The 21730-nt window shown below is 37.3% G+C and overlaps 1 protein-coding gene across 2 annotated transcripts; it reads left to right on the plus strand.

The window, feature by feature from the left end:
• Positions 1-18130: 18130 nt before the first annotated feature.
• On the plus strand, positions 18131-21385 carry tlx1 (T cell leukemia homeobox 1). Of its 2 annotated transcripts, none has more exons than XM_056238034.1 (3): positions 18131-18927; positions 19852-20089; positions 21123-21385. In XM_056238034.1, exons 1-3 carry the CDS (start codon positions 18459-18461, stop codon positions 21331-21333), a joined length of 918 nt encoding a protein of 305 aa, XP_056094009.1. In that variant the 5' UTR covers positions 18131-18458; the 3' UTR covers positions 21334-21385. The 2 variants fall into 2 exon arrangements, with proteins under 2 accessions (XP_056094009.1, XP_056094010.1); XM_056238035.1 differs by having other exon boundaries at positions 19888-20089.
• The last annotated feature ends 345 nt before the right edge of the window (positions 21386-21730 follow it).

Below are 21730 nucleotides of genomic sequence, written 5' to 3' on the forward strand. Positions count from 1 at the left end.
TTATTGTCCTTTGATCTACCTTTAGGTGTTTTTGTCTGACTAGTAACAAATATGAAAGAAAAAACCCGACGAGCTCTAAGGTCTGTGGATAGTGATCTCAGTGGCCAAATTATTGCCATTGGCAATCAAGGCCACTTAGTTAATTGATTAAATGTTTAAAATCAAATTTTTTACCTAGGCTATAAAATTACAGTTATAGGTCTAATGCAATTTAAAAAGGTGTAGGCTACAATAAATTAAAAATAGTTCTGAAATAAATTACAAAAATTAAAGTCTGAAATAACACCCGACAGAAAAAAAAGATTCTGAAGAAATTTTGAAAGCATTTAGAATAGAAAGAACGAACATGAGCGAAACCGAAAAATAACCAACGTTAAACAGTCTAATCTGCCTCAGATGCCCTTTCATATAGCGTAATGACTATGAATTCAGGTTGATTGGGACACTTTTCCCAAGTCATCTCAATGGCAAAAAGTGCCCCAAATCACACTCTGAATTCACCCCTATTTACTTTTACTTGTAAAGTCATTGTATTATTGAATGCAATTTATTTTATTTTTCTTTATCAATAATACTTTCCCGCTCTTTTTTGTTGTTGTTTTGCACGATTCTCATCATTTCAATTGCACACATCAACGCTGAAAATGTTTTGGCAATAGGTAAAAAATAGCTAGGCTACTTTTATGCCACAGTAAAGCATCTGAAAACTAAATTAAAACTGATAGAGAGAGACTAGGCTACTAATATTGTAAATATTAACGCACTGATAATTCATGCATGCAAACGTAGCTACAAGTAGCCTACTGAAAGAAAATAACTAAGGATAAAAATAACTTTTAAGCAATGAGTTAAATTCATAAACTTTGAGAGGAGAGGCTTTTTTCTCAGGTGACACGGACAGCTCGGATAGTAGGGCCCAGAGTGGTTAAAAACGGCTCTGGTAGGGCCTATTATCCGTTGTCTTTGGGGTTTGTTAAAAGAAAGGGTGCCATCGTGTGGCCTAAATGTTCATGTTTCTCTGAGCTCTCAAATCATGTGTATTTTTGGTCTTGTCGCGCCATCTAGTGGTGAAATGTATGTAACACATTTAACACGCATGTGCTTATGCAGACGCAGCGTAGCCTACATTTGAGAATCGGGGGAGAATAGACTTGAATGTTAAAAAATATATATTACATTTACCTACAATTATATGTACGTTTCAGTCGTATTTCGGCATTTCAATAACCACAAACGTTGGATTACAATTTAGCCTAGTCAGAACGCACTAAATGATGAACTGAAGTCGCGCTTACCTGAGGAGGTAACCATAGCAACAGTAGGCTTCTCAAAATCGGGGTTCACAGACAAGCATGCATTGGCTACTGTCGTTGTTTATCACTTCATGAAAGATGTAAATATCAGAAAATGTGTTTTATTTTAAAAGTATTTCAGATAGATTATTATGTTTGTGTGCTGTGGGACTGCCAGAAGCCTATAAACTGTTAAAAGGTAACTTAATGGCAACTTTAATGATATTGTATCTACAGCACTGCAGCATAGTAGGCTAGTAGTTTTCGCGGATCCGTGTGAATGGGGATCGTTTTGACAATGGTGTCGTCTGTACGCGGAAAACTCAATGGAAAAACTCACCGTTTTAAGCATATCGTTGTCGTGTAATTCGTAACGTTAACCAGTTAACCTGTAGCGGGCGGCTAACGAATAGGAAGTCTCGCGCGTTCACAGAAAACAGCTTACTTCCGCTTTGCAAAATAAGGTGGATAAAAAGCGATTTCTGTTGTCACTGGTTTACTGCACTTTAGTTTAATGCACTCCAGTCTGTATGCGTAGGCAGAGTTAGGCTAGTACAATCAACTTTCGGTGACCTAAATATCTGTAAGTTAAATATTTTAATATTGTCTATGTTTTCAAGTATGACCAAGGCAGTGGATGAAAATAAGGAGATCCCTGACCTCTGGCCTTCTGTTATCTTACTGAAGTGATCTGTGGGTGTGTGGAAGTGCTGCTCAGTGCCCTGGGGAGAGGATCGAGGCCTGCATGCTGTCTGGACCCATCAGAGATGCATTCACAGCTGAGAGAGAGAGAGCACAACCCAGACATTGCCCATGGGGAAAGAAAGACTTCTGGGAAACCAGAGCAGGAGAAGTGTGAGCATGCAAAATTAAGGTATAGGCTACTTTCATTTTTTAATATGAAAAATACCAGCTAATCGGAAATAATTCAATACTTTTTAAAAGACATTACAAACTTAGTCAAATTGTGTGTGTGTATATATATATACAGTATATATATATACAGTATATATATATATATATATATATATATATATATATATATATATATATATATATATCGCATACCTTTAGTTCTGGCAGGTCACGTTAGTCAAGCTCGCATCAGCTGACTCTGAGCTGATCCATGTCTACCTATAGGATTACGACGCCCATCACATCATCCATATATAAGTTCCTTCACTATTATCAGTGAGTATCGCGTTTCTCAGGAGCTAATTACCCTCCTCCATCCCCAGCTCCTCCTCTCGTCAGTCGGGATTTGGCATTCTGATTCCCCTTTGAATCAGACTAAATTCTCGAAATTATGTTGTACATTAAAATATTGACATTAATGATATCTGCAATACATTCATGTTGGTTCTGTTCTGTTTACCCTAAGGGGGGGGGGGTTATTGCTGCTCTCCCTGCTCTTATCCCTGCTAGGCTGCATGGATGCGCAGGGAGTTCTCGCCCAGAACACATACCGCCAATCCAAACTGTATGCTGATTGTCAATCGTATTTGACGACAGTGGTCCTGACAGAAATGTATCGCTGAACCTTGCTGAATATAAACATTAATTTATTTTTTACTGACCCCAAACTTTGAAAGGTAGTGCGTATTTAATATTAGCATCGACCAGCCTACTACAGCTAAATCTTATTAATTTCATAGTACTATATGTATATACCTGAATTTCTTCACAATATTGTTATACAGTAAATTGCAATGGAATTTTACATAATTTATTCCAATAAATTATGCAATCCAATAACAGATAATCTAACTACATTGTTATATTAACTGCATCATTTCTGTGCACTCTTTCAGTTCCAATTAACTTTTTGTATTTTGTTGGCATGACAAAACGATAAAACAGTAATATATCAAATATCAAAATTAGTACAAAATTAGAATGTTGAACAATAAGCTTATTTATTAAAAATGAATAAATTATGAAGGTATCCAGTAATATGTTAAGGTATTAAAAGTAAGTTGCAATGCCATAGAGTTGTAAAAGCAATAGAAATGATAGATAATAGAATAATAGAAACACACAGGACAGGAGTACTGACTGTGTCTTGTGTTGGTCAGTGGTAGCCCTGCGGACGCATGATAGAAGAGAGGAAGGACAGGAGAAAAACAGAACAGCAGGCAGAGTGAGTGTCTGACATGCCATTACTGCAGACAAGCCCATAACTCACCCTGATAAGTAAAAGCTTCTGATGACATGACCTCAAACAGGCCTTTAAGAGTGAGAGAGGCCGCATGAGTCTAATGAACCAAACTTCATAAATTACATCACAATAGATGTAACACATGCACTAATTGCTGTTAGTTATTTCACCAACAAAACTGGTTTCACTGACATCACAGCATCCTGAATGAGAGTATTTAAAGCCTGTCAGTAAAGGGATAGTTAACCCCAAATTACCACTAAAATTAGCCCATGATTTACTCACCCTCAAGCCATCTTAGGTGTATATGACTTTCTTATTTCAGAGTCAGATGAACAAAATCGGTGATATATTAAAAAATGTCCCGGCTCTTCCAAACTTTATAATGGCAGTGAATGAACGATAAGATTTTGAAGCCCAAAAAAGTGCATCAATCCATCATAAAAGTAATCCATACGGCTCCAGGGGGTTAATAAAGACCTTCTGAAGCGAAGCGATGCGTTGGTGTAAGAAAAATATCCATATTTAAAACTTTAAAAACTAAAATAACTAGCTTCTGGCAGACGGCCTACGCAAGTTGACTTACACGAAAAGAATAACCCCTGACGCGATGTAGGAATAGTGTAAGCTTCTTTGTGGTTCAAACAAACAGGGCTGGCTGGGCAACAAACTCAAGCTCCTCTTCTCTTATATTGAAATCCTTCGACATTTCTCTTAAAAATTTCTCTTTTAATTCTCGTTTTAGACTTCTAATTTGTGGCTCTATCCTCTGCTTCCGTGTTCGACAATACGTCATGCGACAGGTCAGGGGTCACTCTTTCGCCATAAATCAATGCATACGGCTGTCTGTCGAAGCTAGTTATTTGAGTTTATAAAGTTTAAATTAGGGATATTTTTCTTACACAAACGCATCAGGATGCACTTTTTTGGGCTTCAAAATCATTGTTAATTGACATTTTTAATATAGCTCCGATTGTATTCGTCTGAAGAAGAAAGTCATATACATCTAGGTGAACTAATAACCCTCTAAGTGCATATTTCCAATTCACTTTGTTAGTGGAGGTACAGTGTTCGTACCACTAGAGGGCAGATAAACATTTGTGGAAATTTGGTTTTGATAAATGATTTTCTTTTATCTCTTGCTCATATTTAAGATGGAAAATCACCACTGCATAATCTCATGGATATTAATGCACTTTTTGATTTTTTTTTTCATAGTCATGTATATTTAAATGCTGTTTTTCACCACTATAAATTTCATTTAGTCAAGATTTCATTTGCCTTCATAGCCTATATTTTACTATGCATGCTATTAATAATTTACATATGTGGTGATATCAGACTTCCAGTGTAATATAAGAGCTGCATATATGCATTTCCATGTATTCAGTGACTGCATCACATCATTATTGGAAACAAAGGCCATGAAAATGTCTATGCAGTTGACATCTGCTTTAAACTTTTATGATATTAGTGAGCTGGGATATGATTCAGATACTTAATGCAGAATGAATTGAATACAGAATGACTGTATAGGCTACATTTATGTGACATACACTTGCTATGTCTGATTGAGGTTATATTGTGCATATTTATTCAATCAGTTGAACATAATGAAAGGTGTTTGCTTAGTTCTATTTCAAAATGTACATAATGCAAGAATAAATGAATATAAAAAAAAAAAGTATCCAGTAAAACAACCTGAGATACCAAAATTTGTTTCAGAAGGATCTGTTATGTACAGTATCTCTTGGAAAGTCTTGGCTGTGTACCTTTTAGACAAGTAAACATTACTTTTGTTAGTAGCTTTGCTCGCCTGCCCACCCAACTAGTGCTCTACGAAAGTATATTTTCTGCTTTAAAGTATTCCTGCATTAATGTGATAATACCATGTTCCAATTGAATCAGAGCTGTTTAGGTACATTTTTTTAATTTAATTTTTTGGTGCAATATATGCATTCGATTTTAATGGTTATCCCTGGCTTGTATATTCTTTAATGATATGTGCATTGTTTTGAATTTCTGTAGCATGTCAGGATGATGAATCACTTTGTTGAAAGTGAAGCTATTTGCACCTGTCTGTCTATTCTTGTTTTTGAGCCTGAAATGAAACTTTATTAAGTTGGGCTGCTGCAAAAACACAGTGTTTGTTACGATAAGGTGTTTCTTAAGTTGACCCTGAATTTGTTGTTCATTTGGACAATTGATCTGTTTCATAGTTTGTGTTTCGTTATTTCCTAACATAAAATTGAGCAAAGAAGTAGCTGTTTAAACAAAGACAATTCATCACCTTTATTAAATAAAATTTTTTTTTTCAATTTTTATTTTATTTTTTATTTTACTGTAATAAACTGTAATTAAAAAATAGTTTTACACTTTATTTATAAAGCAATAATATACACTCACCTAAAGGATTATTAGGAACACATGTTCAATTTCTCATTAATGCAATTATCTAATCAACCAATCACATGGCAGTTGCTTCAATGCATTTAGGGGTGTGGTCCTGGTCAAGACAATCTCCTGAACTCCAAACTGAATGTCAGAATGGGAAAGAAAGGCGATTTAAGCAATTTTGAGCGTGGCATGGTTGTTGGTGCCAGACGGGCCGGTCTGAGTATTTCACAATCTGCTCAGTTACTGGGATTTTCACGCACAACCATTTCTAGGGTTTACAAAGAATGGTGTGAAAAGGGAAAAACATCCAGTATGCGGCAGTCCTGTGGGCGAAAATGCCTTGTTGATGCTAGAGGTCAGAGGAGAATGGGCCGACTGATTCAAGCTGATAGAAGAGCAACTTTGACTGAAATATCCACTCGTTACAACCGAGGTATGCAGCAAAGCATTTGTGAAGCCACAACACGCACAACCTTGAGGCGGATGGGCTACAACAGCAGAAGACCCCACCGGGTACCACTCATCTCCACTACAAAAAATGTTGCCTGGTCTGATGAGTCTCGATTTCTGTTGAGACATTCAGATGGTAGAGTCAGAATTTGGCGTAAACAGAATGAGAACATGGATCCATCATGCCTTGTTACCACTGTGCAGGCTGGTGGTGGTGGTGTAATGGTGTGGGGGATGTTTTCTTGGCACACTTTAGGCCCCTTAGTGCCAATTGGGCATCGTTTAAATGCCACGGCCTACCTGAGCATCGTTTCTGACCATGTCCATTCCTTTATGGCCACCATGTACCCATCCTCTGATGGCTACTTCCAGCAGGATAATGCACCAAGTCACAAAGCTCGAATCATTTCAAATTGGTTTCTTGAACATGACAATGAGTTCACTGTACTAAAATGGCCCCCACAGTCACCAGATCTCAACCCAATAGAGCATCTTTGGGATGTGGTGGAACGGGAGCTTCGTGCCCTGGATGTGCATCCCACAAATCTCCATCAACTGCAAGATGCTATCCTATCAATATGGGCCAACATTTCTAAAGAATGCTTTCAGCACCTTGTTGAATCAATGCCACATAGAATTAAGGCAGTTCTAAAGGCGAAAGTGGGTCAAACACAGTATTAGTATGGTGTTCCTAATAATCCTTTAGGTGAGTGTATAGAGATTTTTCTCAGTTATTACAATTGGCCTCAAAATATGCTTAAAGGGTTTGCCATGTATCCTGGAACCTTATAAAGCAAAATGTAGTGGTTTACTGAGAACCAGCTTATGGGTTACAATCTTATAAAGTTGCTATTGATGATATTGTAGTGTTTCTTAAATTCAGTGGCATATTTCTTTGCACAGGAGGTAAAACAGCCGAAAGAAAGAACAAAAAAACAGTAATAAGAAGATGCAAGATGTTCACTTCCACAGGACATGTTTATTATGAATTTACAGTGGATGCAAATGGAGTGTGCAGCAATGGTTCAGATGTACTTTACTCAGAATGAGACTACAGTATGCCAGACATCAAAATAACATCCATTTGAACTCTGTCCTCCACAGGATGTATTCTTGCAGTCTTTCTGACAGATGTCCCCTCAGTCTCATGCCCTATTACTCAACAGCATGGGGCTCTTCAGTCTTTATGTTTAAGTGACTTTCCATCATCATTTGTGGAAGTCCTGCTTACTCAGTAGAAGCTTTGTGACATTAGATGGTGAGAGACAGCCATTAAAAAGATGCTGCATATGTTTTGGATGCGTAGATGCCTGCTAGTGAGAATGGGGGCTAGTTGATACTGATTTTGTGGGGTATGTGGCGAAGTGTACCTTCCCTGTGCTTCCATCTGTCACACACTTTGACACTGAGATCTGTCTTAGAGAAGGCAAGACAATGAAAGACAATAATTAAACCTTCTTGGGAAGGTTGATACAGCACTGTGTGTTTGTGGGTGGGTGGGTGGGGGATCGGGGCTTGACACTTTCATTGTTGTCAGAAATGCAATATCCTGTCAGTGCCATGTGTTGGTGGCCAGTGTTAGCTTTAGATTATATTTTGCAGGGTATTTGAAAATGTTTATAGATGTTAAGGTTACCATCAATGACAATTTTACAATAATATTGTTGTTTTGTATTATTTATGCCTCTGAATGTGAGCGGTTCCCTTAAAAGGCCATTCAAGCTACCATTAATGCATACTGTATATAATCAGTGGAGCTGCAGAATAAACTAAAAAAAAAGAAAATTCTGGATTGTGTCCCTCTTGACAGCAAATAATGTTTCTGAGTTCTCTCTGTTCTGTTGAACAGAACTGTTTAACATAACTATCAAGGCTATTAGTGATCTGATCTGTCTGTTCACTTGCATTCATTGCTGCTAATACATAAGTTTGTTTTTATGATCTTATCGCTATTTTCCCTATTTTATCAGTCTTTTTTTAAAAAACGTACTGACCCCAAACTTTTAAACGGTTGTTTAAGAAATTAATACTTCAGCAAGGATAGATAAAATTGATCAAAGGTGACCATAAAGACATTTATATGTTACTGTAATGTAAAATTTATAATGTCATTGTTCTTTTGAACTTTTGAACTAAAATAGGCCTAATCCTGAAAAAAAAAAAATTCAACTTTTCCACAAAATAATAAACGGCACAACTGTTTTCAACATTGATAATAATAAAAAAATGTTTCTTGAGGAGCAAATCAGCATATTAGAATGATTTCTGAAGGAACATGTGACACTGAAGACTGGAGTAATGATGCTGAAAATTCTGCTTTGTCATCACAGGAATAAATTCATTAAAAAACATTTAAATAGAAAACAGTTATTTTAAATTGTAATAATAATTCCCATTACTGTTTTTACTGTATTTTTGATCAAATAAATACAGCCTTGGTGAGCATAAAATACTTCTTTCAAAACATTAGAAAATCTTACCGACTCTAAACTTTTAAATGGTAGTCTATTTTTAAAGTTCATCCATCTCAAGATACATTTTTTTTTGTAGATATGCTACCCATGTCTTATTTTTCACAGATCAAAGCATTCTGAGTTTCGTTCCAAATCTCCCTTATGTCCTATCATTTAGTTTTTTCTTTCAATGTTATGCATTTTAATAGTTTTAACCAATTATTTTTCATGACTTATTGGGCTTTATGGCTAGATCATGCATTTGTACAATTTCTTACCACTTCTCATGAGAATTAGTTAGACCTTAATCTCTGTACAGCTGTATTATTGAGGACACTTTACACGTATATTGATATTGCTGAAATTGCTGATCAATCATGATATCTAAATTGCTGCACTCCCCAAACAGTTTTGTGTTTTTTGTTACACTAACATTTTGTCACACTTTTTTTTTTTTTTTTTTTTTTTTTTTGCAGCGTCAGCCCTGTAGTTTATTGCGAGGTGGAATGAAGCATTTTACTTCTGGCTTACTTTTCCCATCTCTCAATCTTGGTTCTGGCTCTGGCTATGGAGTCTCGTCAGTCTGTGGCTGGGCCGGCCCAAGCCAAGGAGCATCTTGCAGAGGGTAATCCATCTCCATCACTTAAATGATTATCCCCATTAATCTGGTGTAAACTAATAAAGTCAACTGTGGCACTGCTTGCCTGAACTTCATTAAGTCTTTAGTACGTTTAATATGTCTTAATGTCCTCAGCTCTCCTGCTGCTGCAGATCACCTGGCATGCCGGTCCCCAGAGAGCCGCCTGAGAGATTGAGGCCATTTGTGCCATGTTTTGTTTCCTTTATTTTCCTCGCTCTCGTTTTTCGAGTGATGTAGTGTCTGTTGGTATGACATACAAAGAGCTAGACGGAGGAACGAAGGGTGGGAAAGAGGAAAAAAGAGAATGAGAGGAAGAGAAAGACATCAGTGCAGGAGATTTAATTTGCCCAGCCAGACCTCAGATGGGCCCCCGCAGTCAAGGGTTTAATTTGGCTTATCGCGTTATAAAAGACGACCCGGGCCCTGTAATCAATCATCGGCCTGTCAGCGGGAAAGGCAGTTGTTGTAAGCAAGTATGACTTCCCAACATGAGTCTGTTTTAATTGCTACCAAATTGACTGCTTTGTTGTTTTTTGGGGATGTACTAAAAGTTTGTTCAATTAAAGCCAACAAAAGCAGCTCATCATGATTATTGTTGTCCCCCTGCCCTGCCCCCACTGGCGGTGGTTACGCAGCTATCATGGGTTATGTTGACATGTGAATGAAGAGTGCGTTTCCCCCCGTAAGGCCGACGAGTGGCGCCTGCGCAATGTTAGGACCTGACACGGTTTACTGGGCTGAAGGATGTCAAGCTGCCTCTGACCATTACCCAGCTAAAGGGAGCATAACTCTCTCCCAGCTTCTTCTTGACTAAATAAGTGCTATCTCCAATAAATAAAAAGTTAAAGTGCAAGATGAATGCATCTGTATTGCTTATGGATAGACATTTATTTGACCTAATTCATCATGTCACTATTTTCTCTTTTCCAAGGTTGCAGTATGCAGAGAAAAATGTCTTTCCAGGATGAATGGCTGCTTTTTTTGGAAGTGTGTATTATTCAGGAAACAGAATCACAGAGGTATGTGAGAGTTTGAGCCACTGAATGCAAAAGCTCAACATTTCAGAAAGCACCACACATTGATTGTGGGATGGGAAAGAACAATTTTCCATAATCCCACAAGACCCAAGTTAGCACATGTCTACAGCTTTCCATTTTGCTTGGATGGAGTCATCAATATAATGTGCTCGGTTGCTGGCGCTCTGATATTTATGGCTTTCGTACTACAGAGTTGAGCCCCTGTGTCTGGTGGAGTGAACATGAATGAGATAAAGCTCAATATGGTATGAAGCTTGAGATGATAGAAACTTTTTACCATGAGTCAAAGTAAAACATGATTATAATTTACTGGCATATAAAAGTATAGCAATTCAGCAACATTCAATAACTGAATTTAAGGGGTGGTTATTTGAACTTTTTTAAAGATGTAACTTGTTCTACATTATGGTTTCGGTAGGAGAGACAAGGAGTAGTTGTAACAATTGTCACAAATAAGTCAGTGAGATGAAACATACTCAGCACACGCTCAAAGTTCTTTGAGACAAAGAAGTGCAAGTTCAACAACAGAAAAACAATATAGATAGATGAATATACACTCACCGGCCACTTTATTAGGTACACCTGTCCAACTGCTCGTTAACACTTAATTTCTAAGCAGCCAATCACATGGCGGCAACTCAGTGCATTTAGGCATGTAGACATGGTCAAGACAATCTCCTGCAGTTCAAACCGAGCATCAGTATGGGGAAGAAAGGTGATTTGAGTGACTTTGAACGTGGCATGATTGTTGGTGCCAGAAGGGTATTTCAGAAACTGCTAATCTACTGGGATTTTCACGCACAACCATCTCTAGGGTTTACAGAGAATGGTCCGAAAAAGAAAAAAACATCTAGTGAGCGGCAGTTCTGTGGGCGGAAATGCCTTGTTGATGCCAGAGGTCAGAGGAGAATGGCCAGACTGGTTCGAGCTGATAGAAGGGCAACAGTGACTGAAATAACCACTCGTTACAACCGAGGTATGCAGCAAAGCATTTGTGATGCCACAACACGCACAACCTTGAGGCGGATGGGCTACAACAGCAGAAGACTCCACCGGGTACCACTCATCTCCACTACAAATAGGAAAAAGAGGCTACAATTTGCAAGAGCTCACCAAAATTGAACAGTTGAAGACTGGAAAAATGTTGCCTGGTCTGATGAGTCTCGATTTCTGTTGAGACATTCAGATGTTAGAGTTTAGAGTCAGAATTTGGCGTAAACAGAATGAGAACATGGAACCATCATGCCTTGTTACCACTGTGCAGGCTGGTGGTGGTGGTGTAATGGTGTGGGGGATGTTTTCCTGGCACACTTTAGGCCCCTTAGTGCCAATTGGGCATCGTTTAAATGCCACGGCCTACCTGAGCATTGTTTCTGACCATGTCCATCCCTTTATGGCCACCATGTACCCATCCTCTGATGGCTACTTCCACCATGTCACAAAGCTCTAATCATTTCAAATTGGTTTCTTGAACATGACAATGAGTTCACTGTACTAAAATGGCCTCCACAGTCACCAGATCTCAACCCAATAGAGCATCTTTGGGATGTGGTGGAACGGGAGATTCGCATCATGGATGTGCAGCCGACAAATCTGCGGCAACTGTGTGATGCCATCATGTCAATATGGACCAAACTCCCTGAGGAATGCTTCCAGCACCTTGTTGAATCTATGCCACGAAGAATTGAGGCAGTTCTGAAGGCAAAAGGGGGTCCAACCCGTTACTAGCATGGGGTACCTAATAAAGTGGCCGGTGAGTGTATATATTAATTAATATGTCTTCTCAAGTTTGATGTCTTTATATAACTGTTTTATGTCTAGGTTGATGGTTAAAAATCATTATCACTGGTTGTTTTCATAAACCATGGCACAGTATACAACAAATCATGATCATCTTTGATACAGCCAGATGGAAGAAAATACTTTCTAAATCTCTTTTTTGGGCAATGTGGATAAATAACGATTTATGAAAATACGTGAGAGACGTGAGATTTATGATTCATAATGGAAGACAGCTTCCTTACCGTCCTTTCATGCCCAATTTCATCTAAATAGGGCATTTGTATGTTTAAATTTCTTTTTCTAGACAACTCTGGTAGCCTACCATATAAAGGAGAAAACTGTTCATTAATATTAATAGTATTGCCATGGAAAGTATTTCTTTATTCTGTTAAAATCTACAATTATTTTTAGCACATATAAATGTAGTAGTCTATGAGTTACGAAGGAAAGTGTAACATTTTTTACAGATGCCCCCATTCACCATTATTGACATGGAGTACTCTATGATTGAAACAGTTATTGTAGTTTTAGTCCCCTCTGTTTTGAGTTGTTGTGATAGCCCTCCTTAGATCTACCACCCTGAAAGAGTGCTTGTTTTCTTTTCTCCACCCAATTAGAGATGACCTTTGACCCCTGAGAGTGATGTCTGTCCTGCCGCGCTGTAAGGCTTAGATAAATGTCTCATGCATTTCAGTCTGTTTTCTTTTCAATAGTCTGCGATTGAACTGTGAAAAATATAAAGACTTTCATAATTACTCCTTTGTGCTTTATGATGATATTAGAGCTTTAGATAGACAGAATACATCGCAAAGAATATCAACGTTTTTTTTTTTTTAAAGGAATTTCGAAGGAAGGGTCAATGTCAGTCTTAAATAAGGGGCCGTTAACACAATGTTTTCAACTAAAAATGCGTTTACACGACAACAGTGTTTTTGGGGCCTGAAATGCAAACTTTTAAATATTAGTTTAAAAGTGGAAGTTTTTGAAAATGGTACCGTTATCGTCTCCATGTAAACTACAAAAACGCGAAATTTGTGCAAACGTTGACGTCATGCGTATTACGTTCTTTACAAAGTGACATCGCCAACTACTGGCCTGGCTTGAACAATATAGGATTTTTTGTCGTTTTCGCATATCCGTGTGAACGGGAATTTCTTGAAAAGGAAAAACTTGTCCGTACATCGTTGTCGTGTAAACATACCGTCAGTGTATCAGCTGATGCCACATACCTTGCTGTTTGTGTGGGGGGTGGGGTACCATGGGAGATGCTAAGCTCTGGCCCACAGCCTCTTTCCGTCAAAGCAGATCATTAGGTGTGAGCTGAAGCCCCCGAGGCCTGTGCAGGCACCAGCTAGTCTGTGGCTGTGTTTCTGGCTTGTAGGTTTGGGCTGGTGGACCTGTTTGTTATGGTGTAGCGAGCTGCATAATTGGGACAAGGGGAGAGGGAACAAGGAGGAAAAGATAAACACAAAAACAGCCTACCTGTTGAAGGCACCGTGTGATGACAGATTATGATGCCTCTGGTTGCCTCTCGTGCTGCGCTGTTGATAATAAAGGAAATTAATGGCATTGTTTGGATAACTCCCTGATCTTTCAACATTTCGATACATATACATGTAGATATCGCAGTCAGGGATTTAATGAAAAAATATTGCCTGCTTTTCCCGCAATGTGATCATGAATATATGCATGAAAATCTCTTTATGTATTCAGAGTAGATGCTGCAGTGTTTGGAAAATAATGAAGATAATGAAAAAGAAAAATTAGGTCACATATAATATGTAACTTTGATTAATGATGCCCTCCCTGCTTATTGTAAAATTGCTGGATTAATATCTATTCTTTTCCCACATGCTTTTCCCTCTCCTGTGCTCATTTCTTTATTCTTCCTCCTTTTTTTAAATTAAAAAAAAAAAAAAAAAAATTCTACTTTCTCTTCAGCTTTTCTCTATAATGCTTTCTTCTTTCATTTTTCTTTATTTTTATAGGATGTTTAGGTATTTAAAGGGATAGCTCACCCAAAAGTGAAAATATTTGGTCAAATTAAATTATTTTTGAAGACATTAAATGTAAATATTTTAAAAACTGTTTTATTCAATACAATGAATGTTAACTGGTATCAAACAATGAATGATTTTCATTGTAGAAACTAAAACAAATGTTTTTAGAATTTCTTTTCTCTCGTGTTCTGTAGAAGAAATAAATACATACAGATTTAGAATAACATGAGGGTGAGTAAATAATGACAGAATTTCCATTTTTGGGTGAACTATCCCTTTAAGTAGGCTACATTTTCATCTGTTGAGGTAATAATATGAAACCGTTCAAATCATACAAGAGGGAGACATTTGATGTTTTTATAATCAAAACATGCTTAGTTACTATGGATATTCACTTTGGCAATCTAGCAGCTAATGGTACAGACTGACTTCTAGAGAAGATGTTTTTTTTCCAGTTTGGTCCGTGGAGCTTGGGAAGGGGAGCAATAGTGTTGATCTCACACGTAATGACCAGTAGCTGGTGGGATGAGTCCATCCATCTCTGTGAAGTAAACGGGTCCCAGCTGGGCTGCGTTCAGGATGGAAAAGGGAAGTGAGGCCGGCTTCAACAGCCTCCCTTAAATAAAACAGGCGACAGGATGCACCCACACTCAAGAGGACAGACGCACCATCCAGTGACTTCCGCTGTCATGGGTGTCAAGTCCACTATTAGACCGCAGAGTGAATCCACATGGTGCCTGCCGTATGAAATGAGACTTCCCATGTGTTTGTGGGAGTGGAGATTCAAACAATAAATCTGTACTCCAATTCAACCTGTGAGCGATCTGTACGCCTCCTGCAATAAGCATTATGAAGGGCTGCGTTTACTAGTTTGTAAGTTGTGTGGTTATATAAGATTGAGTATGAAAGTGGTCAAACTTGAAAACGGACGAGATAGTTTGTATTTTAAGAGACAACATATACAATCTCCAACAACTTTTGTTGTAATACTAAATGGCACAGTGGCTAAATTGACCTTAATGTTTAATGATATAGCTTTGCCAAGTTATAGCACATGCACACAAATTGCATTATATTGTATTGCCAACAACACTTATAATATACATCTTAAGATTGTGCAAAATTATTATTGATTATCTGTGATAATGATTTAATAACCTTATTAAAGAACTTTGTTATTATTTGACGAAAGACGTCATATTATATGTCTGAACACAGTCATAACGTAACCTTGTTTTGACTTCTTAAATTTGGTGTAGTGGCAAACAACCAGTTTAATAATTTGCCTTATTCACTTGAAAATTAATTTGACTAGGTCGTCATTAGTCAAGTTATCCTCTCATTGCAAAAGCATTTCGTTTCTATCTAGACTGTAAGAAATATTGTAATGATGGGCAATTTGTCAAATAATTGTCCATACTATGTTTTGACAGACACATTATCCAGTAAAACAAGTCATTAGCATGGGAGACACAACAAGCTAATGGATGTCCTGTCCCTCAGCACCTCAGCAACTGATCTGGACAATTGTTAACCGGTGCTTGGTCATCATTCCAGTTTGCTTTCAGCAGACATATTCTGTCTCACCTTAGTGCGGCACTTTTCACATTTAGAGGCCATTCACTTTGCTTGCACACTCCCTTGAGGAGCTGTCTTGGCTTCATACCATCATTTCAAATCATAGATCAAAAACCATAGAAACCATATTTTGAGAAGGAAAGCTTTTTGTTGCTTACTTGGTTTAGATGTATTTAAAAGTTCTATGGTGTATTGTATATTTTTCATGTGGTTTATATAATGCATGCTTTGTCCTCGTATTTCCTTTTTAACAATACTGGCCAAAAAAAAAGAAGAAAAAAAAGAAGCCCAGTCCCTTCCCCTTTGACATAATGCATTAAGAAGCTGTATTTGCGGAGTTCATCAATCTATTTCAGAGGTTAAAGACAGTGAACCTGACCTTCTGTCCTCCAAAAATAAAAGCCCATTTCCCTTATCACAGAACTGAGAACTGTAATTCTACAGTGGGCCTAAATGTTAGTGAGGTTCAAATGTCCAATGAATAGCTGCTTAATAGATTCACCTGGCATTTTTAAAGAGGACTGCATGAGATACTTTTCACATCAATGAGTATTTATTTTGCTCATGCTGTTTTATGTTAGAGGTGTAACCTTCAGACATTTCTCAAAAGATAAGCGATATATTTACATATATCTGTCTCTGTAATTGTATTTCACTAAATGAAAAACCAAGCTGATGCTGCTACATTTCTGTTTTCATTTTTAGAAGGATGCTGTTGCAGAATGCAGATAGAATATTTTGAAAATCATTACTTAAATATGAGATAAATGAAGCAGGGCTAAATTGTTTTCATGTCTTGATGAGAGTGCTGCATGAATGTAGATGTACTTAAAGCTGTCAGCAGCAGGGCTGTGCGCTCAGAGATGCAGCTGATGGAAGTGGCGCCAGTGAGCGCCGATGGATCAGATGTCGAGCATTACACAGGTAGACTGGCGCACCACAGACAGTTCCAACGTGCTGGTAAATCGGGAAGAAACTAGGGCTCACGTGATGCTGGGGATCTTCTCTGAGGAAGCCAAAATAAAAGGTTCGGTTCATAATAATAAAAAATCTATATCAAACCTTTAACACATTTCAGTAGCTAACTGTAGGCCTACAAGAGAACGTTAACAATTTAAGCAAAGAAAGACAACCTAAACAAATCGCACACCAAAATATAGGCTACTGACAAATATAATTATAATTTCTTAATTCCTTTAAAATGCATAATATCTGGTAGGCTAATTCAACGAAAGAATTGTGACAGACGGCTTAAATTGAATGTAAATCATTTCGATTCCAGTCACATTCATTTGAGGAATGAAGTGCATAGGCGCGCAATAAATGACACTTTTCAAGCGGATAATATTAGGGTATAATAATCACATAAATGTATCGTCCCAAATTAATCCAGCACTTAACTGTTTTTTTTTTTTATGTAATGGAAATCAATCGTTTACCAGATGCAGTGCACAATAATGATGCATTTTTAAGCAACAGCACACTTTTAAGTAATAATTACGGTAAGTCTACATCACTAAAAACAAAAAATGACAATTTTAGCGAAAATATAGGCCTACACCATTGTACTTCATTAAACATTCATGTTGGTCGTTTGGCCAGCATTAATCTGGAGCCCCATCAAATATTAATACTTAAATGCATCTTATACGTTAAATAATCACCTCCTTTCTTCCAGAAGGAATCGATAACCTGAAAGTGTTTGCTTTCCGTCTAATATCTTTTATTTATTTTGTTATTGTCTGATTTAGAAAGATTAATGCATACAAAATAAAATGAATAATTAAAAGCATAAGTTAACACATGAACACACTGCAACGGATCAATGCATCTTGCCAAATTAATGTGGATAAATAAATTCTGTCCTGACTAACATTTAAAATAAATAAATTAAAATAGTTTGAAAACACATTTCATCCAGAATTTCCTTATCTTGTTGCAATCTAAATAATCATCAATGTTTTGATGAATAAGACAATTAATAAGATAAGTCAGAATGATTGCTTTATTCAGATTTAATTTCACAATGTAATGTATTATCGTTGATAGTATGGTTTTGATTATGTTGTGGGATTGATCCGTCTCTAAAATACTGATAAACCACTGTAATTCAATTGAAATCTAAGAGTTCATGGTCGCGAAATATTGTTTTGTTGTGAAAGGGACTCTTCGCGTATTAAAAGTATCCAAAGACAACATTTCTCAACAATGTAGACTGCATAGCCAATATAATGTAGCTAATTGAAATGTTTTTTTTTTTCACGTGTGTGTTGTTTAAAAAAAAAAATCGCCTGTGTTTTGGTTTAATAAATCTCTTCTTTTGAGTTGCCCTGCATGTGCTGAAGAGGGAATTCCAGTGAGTTTCATTGAATAGAATCGTCGTGGATTCTTTAGCCAATTGGGTCTCTCACCCCAGAATTGGAGGCTTAATTTTACCCAGCCTCTTTGGCATTTTGATTGATGTTCCCGTGGCTCCATCCGGCAGGCTATAGCTATAAGGGTAAAGGGAGGCAGTAAAAAAGACAATCGTCTAGTTCAGTCTTTCTCACACATGCAGTCAACGCTATTAGATAACGACAAACTGGACTAAACTGCGTTTTAGTTGCTGTATGATAACTGGGGTGACGTGGAGGATCCTGTAGGCTCGCAGGAGCGCGCGCCTCTCCACACCATGGATCATATGGGAGTGCATCTCCACCAGACGCACGCAGACACCATCAGTTTTGGGATCGACCAGATTCTTAACAATGCAGACCAGGGGAGCTGCATGATCTCCAACCCCAGAATGCAGGACATGGACTACGGTTTGGGCTGCATAGTCAGCACAGCCTACAATACCATGACTGGCAACTACGGCGTCAATAACTCGGCTGGATACAATGGAAACTCGTGCAGCGTTGGTTCCCTCAACGGCTCGTACAACATGAACTTGGGCGCGAATGTTAATGGCAATTGCCTTAATTCTTCGGGAGTGATCCGAGTTCCAGCGCACCGGCCGCTGAGCAGCGTTCACTCGTCCATTCCCACCAGCGCTACCACGGTGCCAAGTATGGGAAGCATGGGCACCATTAACAATCTCACGGGATTAACGTTTCCATGGATGGAGAGTAACAGGAGATATACCAAAGAGAGATTTACAGGTAATAAAAATCACTCTGAACTCGCAGTGGTGTTTGTGACACTGTAAAATGTTTTCACAATATCAGTAATCAAAGCGGTTGAAAAACTAGGCTATTGCAGGTTGTAACTTTGTCACAACTTTTTCTTAAAATTTTAAGGAAGCAATTAGGCTACGCATGATTTGATCACGCAGTAAATTCACGGATTAATATAATTTATAATGACTTAAAGTCCTTCAATTAAATTTTCATTATATTTCTGACAAGGACATTTTAGAACTTTCGATATAAAAATAGGCCTACTCGATATAAAGTTTATTAAGCCACTGGTCTCGCGAATTAATAAACGAGCATTTCTACAAATATCGACTATTGCAAATTTAATGCAATAGGCAACAGAAAAATTAATATCCACAAATTGGTTCCCCTATGGGGACGTATCAATAGTCGATATAAACGTGTCAATAGTCGAGGCTAATGTTGATTTATAATGTCCGTAAATATTCTACATGGCCATTATTGTTTTAGCATTATTATGTAAAATAATTACACACTGTAAATTGTGAAAATGTGCAGTTGTTACCTTAATGTGCTATTGATTTAACCCTCTTTGATTCATGCAAATTAAATAATTATATTTTTGATCCTGATAAAATCTCTTAGCCCAATTTAAATGAGGCACATATTTTTTGTTTGACAAAACATTTTTACTTTTTTTTTTTTTTTTTTTTTTTTACATTTAACACACGTCATGATGCCGAAAAGATAGTCTATCACTGTCTGCTTGCTTGGCTGAACTTATTCGATATATTTCGTGGTTGTTGCATGTTTTTTTAAAGGACAAAAGTCGCCTCTCTCCTCTGGAAGTCTCATTTGCTTCTCACTGCTTGGCTCTGGCGTTTTGCTGATTTTTTCCGCTTGATTTCAATCTGTCTCTCAATATAGTGGCCCTCTCACCGTTCACTGTAACACGCCGTATAGGTCACCCGTATCAGAACCGAACCCCTCCGAAGAAGAAGAAGCCCCGGACGTCGTTCACGCGCCTCCAGATCTGTGAGCTGGAGAAACGCTTCCACCGTCAGAAGTATCTGGCGTCAGCTGAGAGGGCAGCCTTAGCGAAAGCACTTAAAATGACTGATGCGCAGGTCAAAACATGGTTCCAGAACAGAAGAACGAAATGGAGGTGAGCTTTTGTGATCTAATCATGGTTTTACACTCGCATGTAATGCATTCTTTTTCGTCTAACCACTAAACTCAGTTGAGTATTTGTTTTTAAAGCAGCCTACTCCATGAGGTCAGTTGGGTTAGTCCCATAGTCTACATTCCATTGGTGGTTTGTAGTAAGGCCTGTTCATGCAGTTCACTCAATATCAAAGCAATCCAATCGGTACATCAGTAGGCTAAATATTGAATTTGATCTATTCAAATTTGAATGATAAATGACAATTGAATGTCCTTTTTCTTTCTCAAGACTTAATTATGGACTTCTAATACATTTTTTACTCCAGCTCTTACTATTTTGTACATTCTGTTAGACCTAGAATTAACTTCATAGAAACAGACCTGAAAATGACAGAAATTATATGCTCTGATTTTGTAACCAAATGTTGCTCTAAAGTCTTATTTGTAATTAACTGAAGCTGGATAGGCTAATTGATGTTATGATGATTTCATGTGGCTATAACAAAAAATAATTCATATTTAATAAACTATTATAAATAAATCTTATTGTCATTTGGCTAAATAAGCGTTTGACGCTGACATATGAGAACCTGAAATGTAATTTATATTGAATTATATTTGTATATTATATAAAATATTTATAAATTTCCAATTTATACAGGCCTATCATAGGCCTGAAATATGCATAGCCTTAAAAAAAACTGAATTCTGCTATATTTTAAACTATAAGCTTTCCATGCACATAATCTGAGTGAATTAATGACAAAAAAAAGTGCTTATGGGAACTTTTATGGGTAAAGAAATAAAAGGGTGCGATTGACACCATGAAAGTACTGTCAGAATTATTTAGGGAAATCCACTTTATGATGTATAGGTCTAATATAATAAGAGTGATAATATGTATTCTTTGTAATTAAGATCCTATGTTCGTATTCTTTGATTAAATTTACAATTTAGCCAAGCACTTTCTAAAACAGCCTATAATAATGACTGGAATCCGCGACTAAATGACTCCTGTGATCCACATCACACAGGCGGCAGACAGCAGAGGAGAGAGAAGCAGAGCGACAACAAGCGAACCGAATTCTTATGCAACTTCAGCAAGAAGCTTTTCAGAAGACTATAAACCAACCTGTTACTCCGGACCCAATCTGCCTTCACAACAGCTCTCTGTTCGCACTTCAGAACCTCCAGCCCTGGACTGAGAACACGGGGAAAATCAGTAGCGTTCCTAACACTGATTGAGATGGGCAGACTTTTATGGACGTGGGATGTACAGAGGAATATCCCAATATCAGATTGCTTTCTTCTTTTTAATGTAAAATTAGTTTTTCATTTGTAATATGCAACTTGTAAAAAAAAAGAAAAAAGAAAAAAAAGCTAGGCTACTTGATGCTCCCCGTTACAGTCGTTCAGAATAATCTGTTTTTTTTTGTTTTTAATGATTTTATCTTTTTGTTTTCAAAATGCAACGAACAATATGCAAAACATAGCCTATATCACATTTCGTACCTCAAACATTCTTTTTTAATTTGTATACTTCCAATAGCATAACGTTTGTAGTAGGCTAACACGTTTATAACCTTTAACTATTAATAAGTCTCAAAATATTATAAATAAAATAGGCTGTTAACACATAAAA

The sequence above is a fragment of the Rhinichthys klamathensis genome, unplaced genomic scaffold (genome assembly GCF_029890125.1).
Source record: "Rhinichthys klamathensis goyatoka isolate OS25496 unplaced genomic scaffold, OSU_Roscu_1.1 h1tg000505l_1, whole genome shotgun sequence".
In the NCBI taxonomy this organism is placed as follows: Eukaryota; Metazoa; Chordata; class Actinopteri; order Cypriniformes; family Leuciscidae; genus Rhinichthys; species Rhinichthys klamathensis.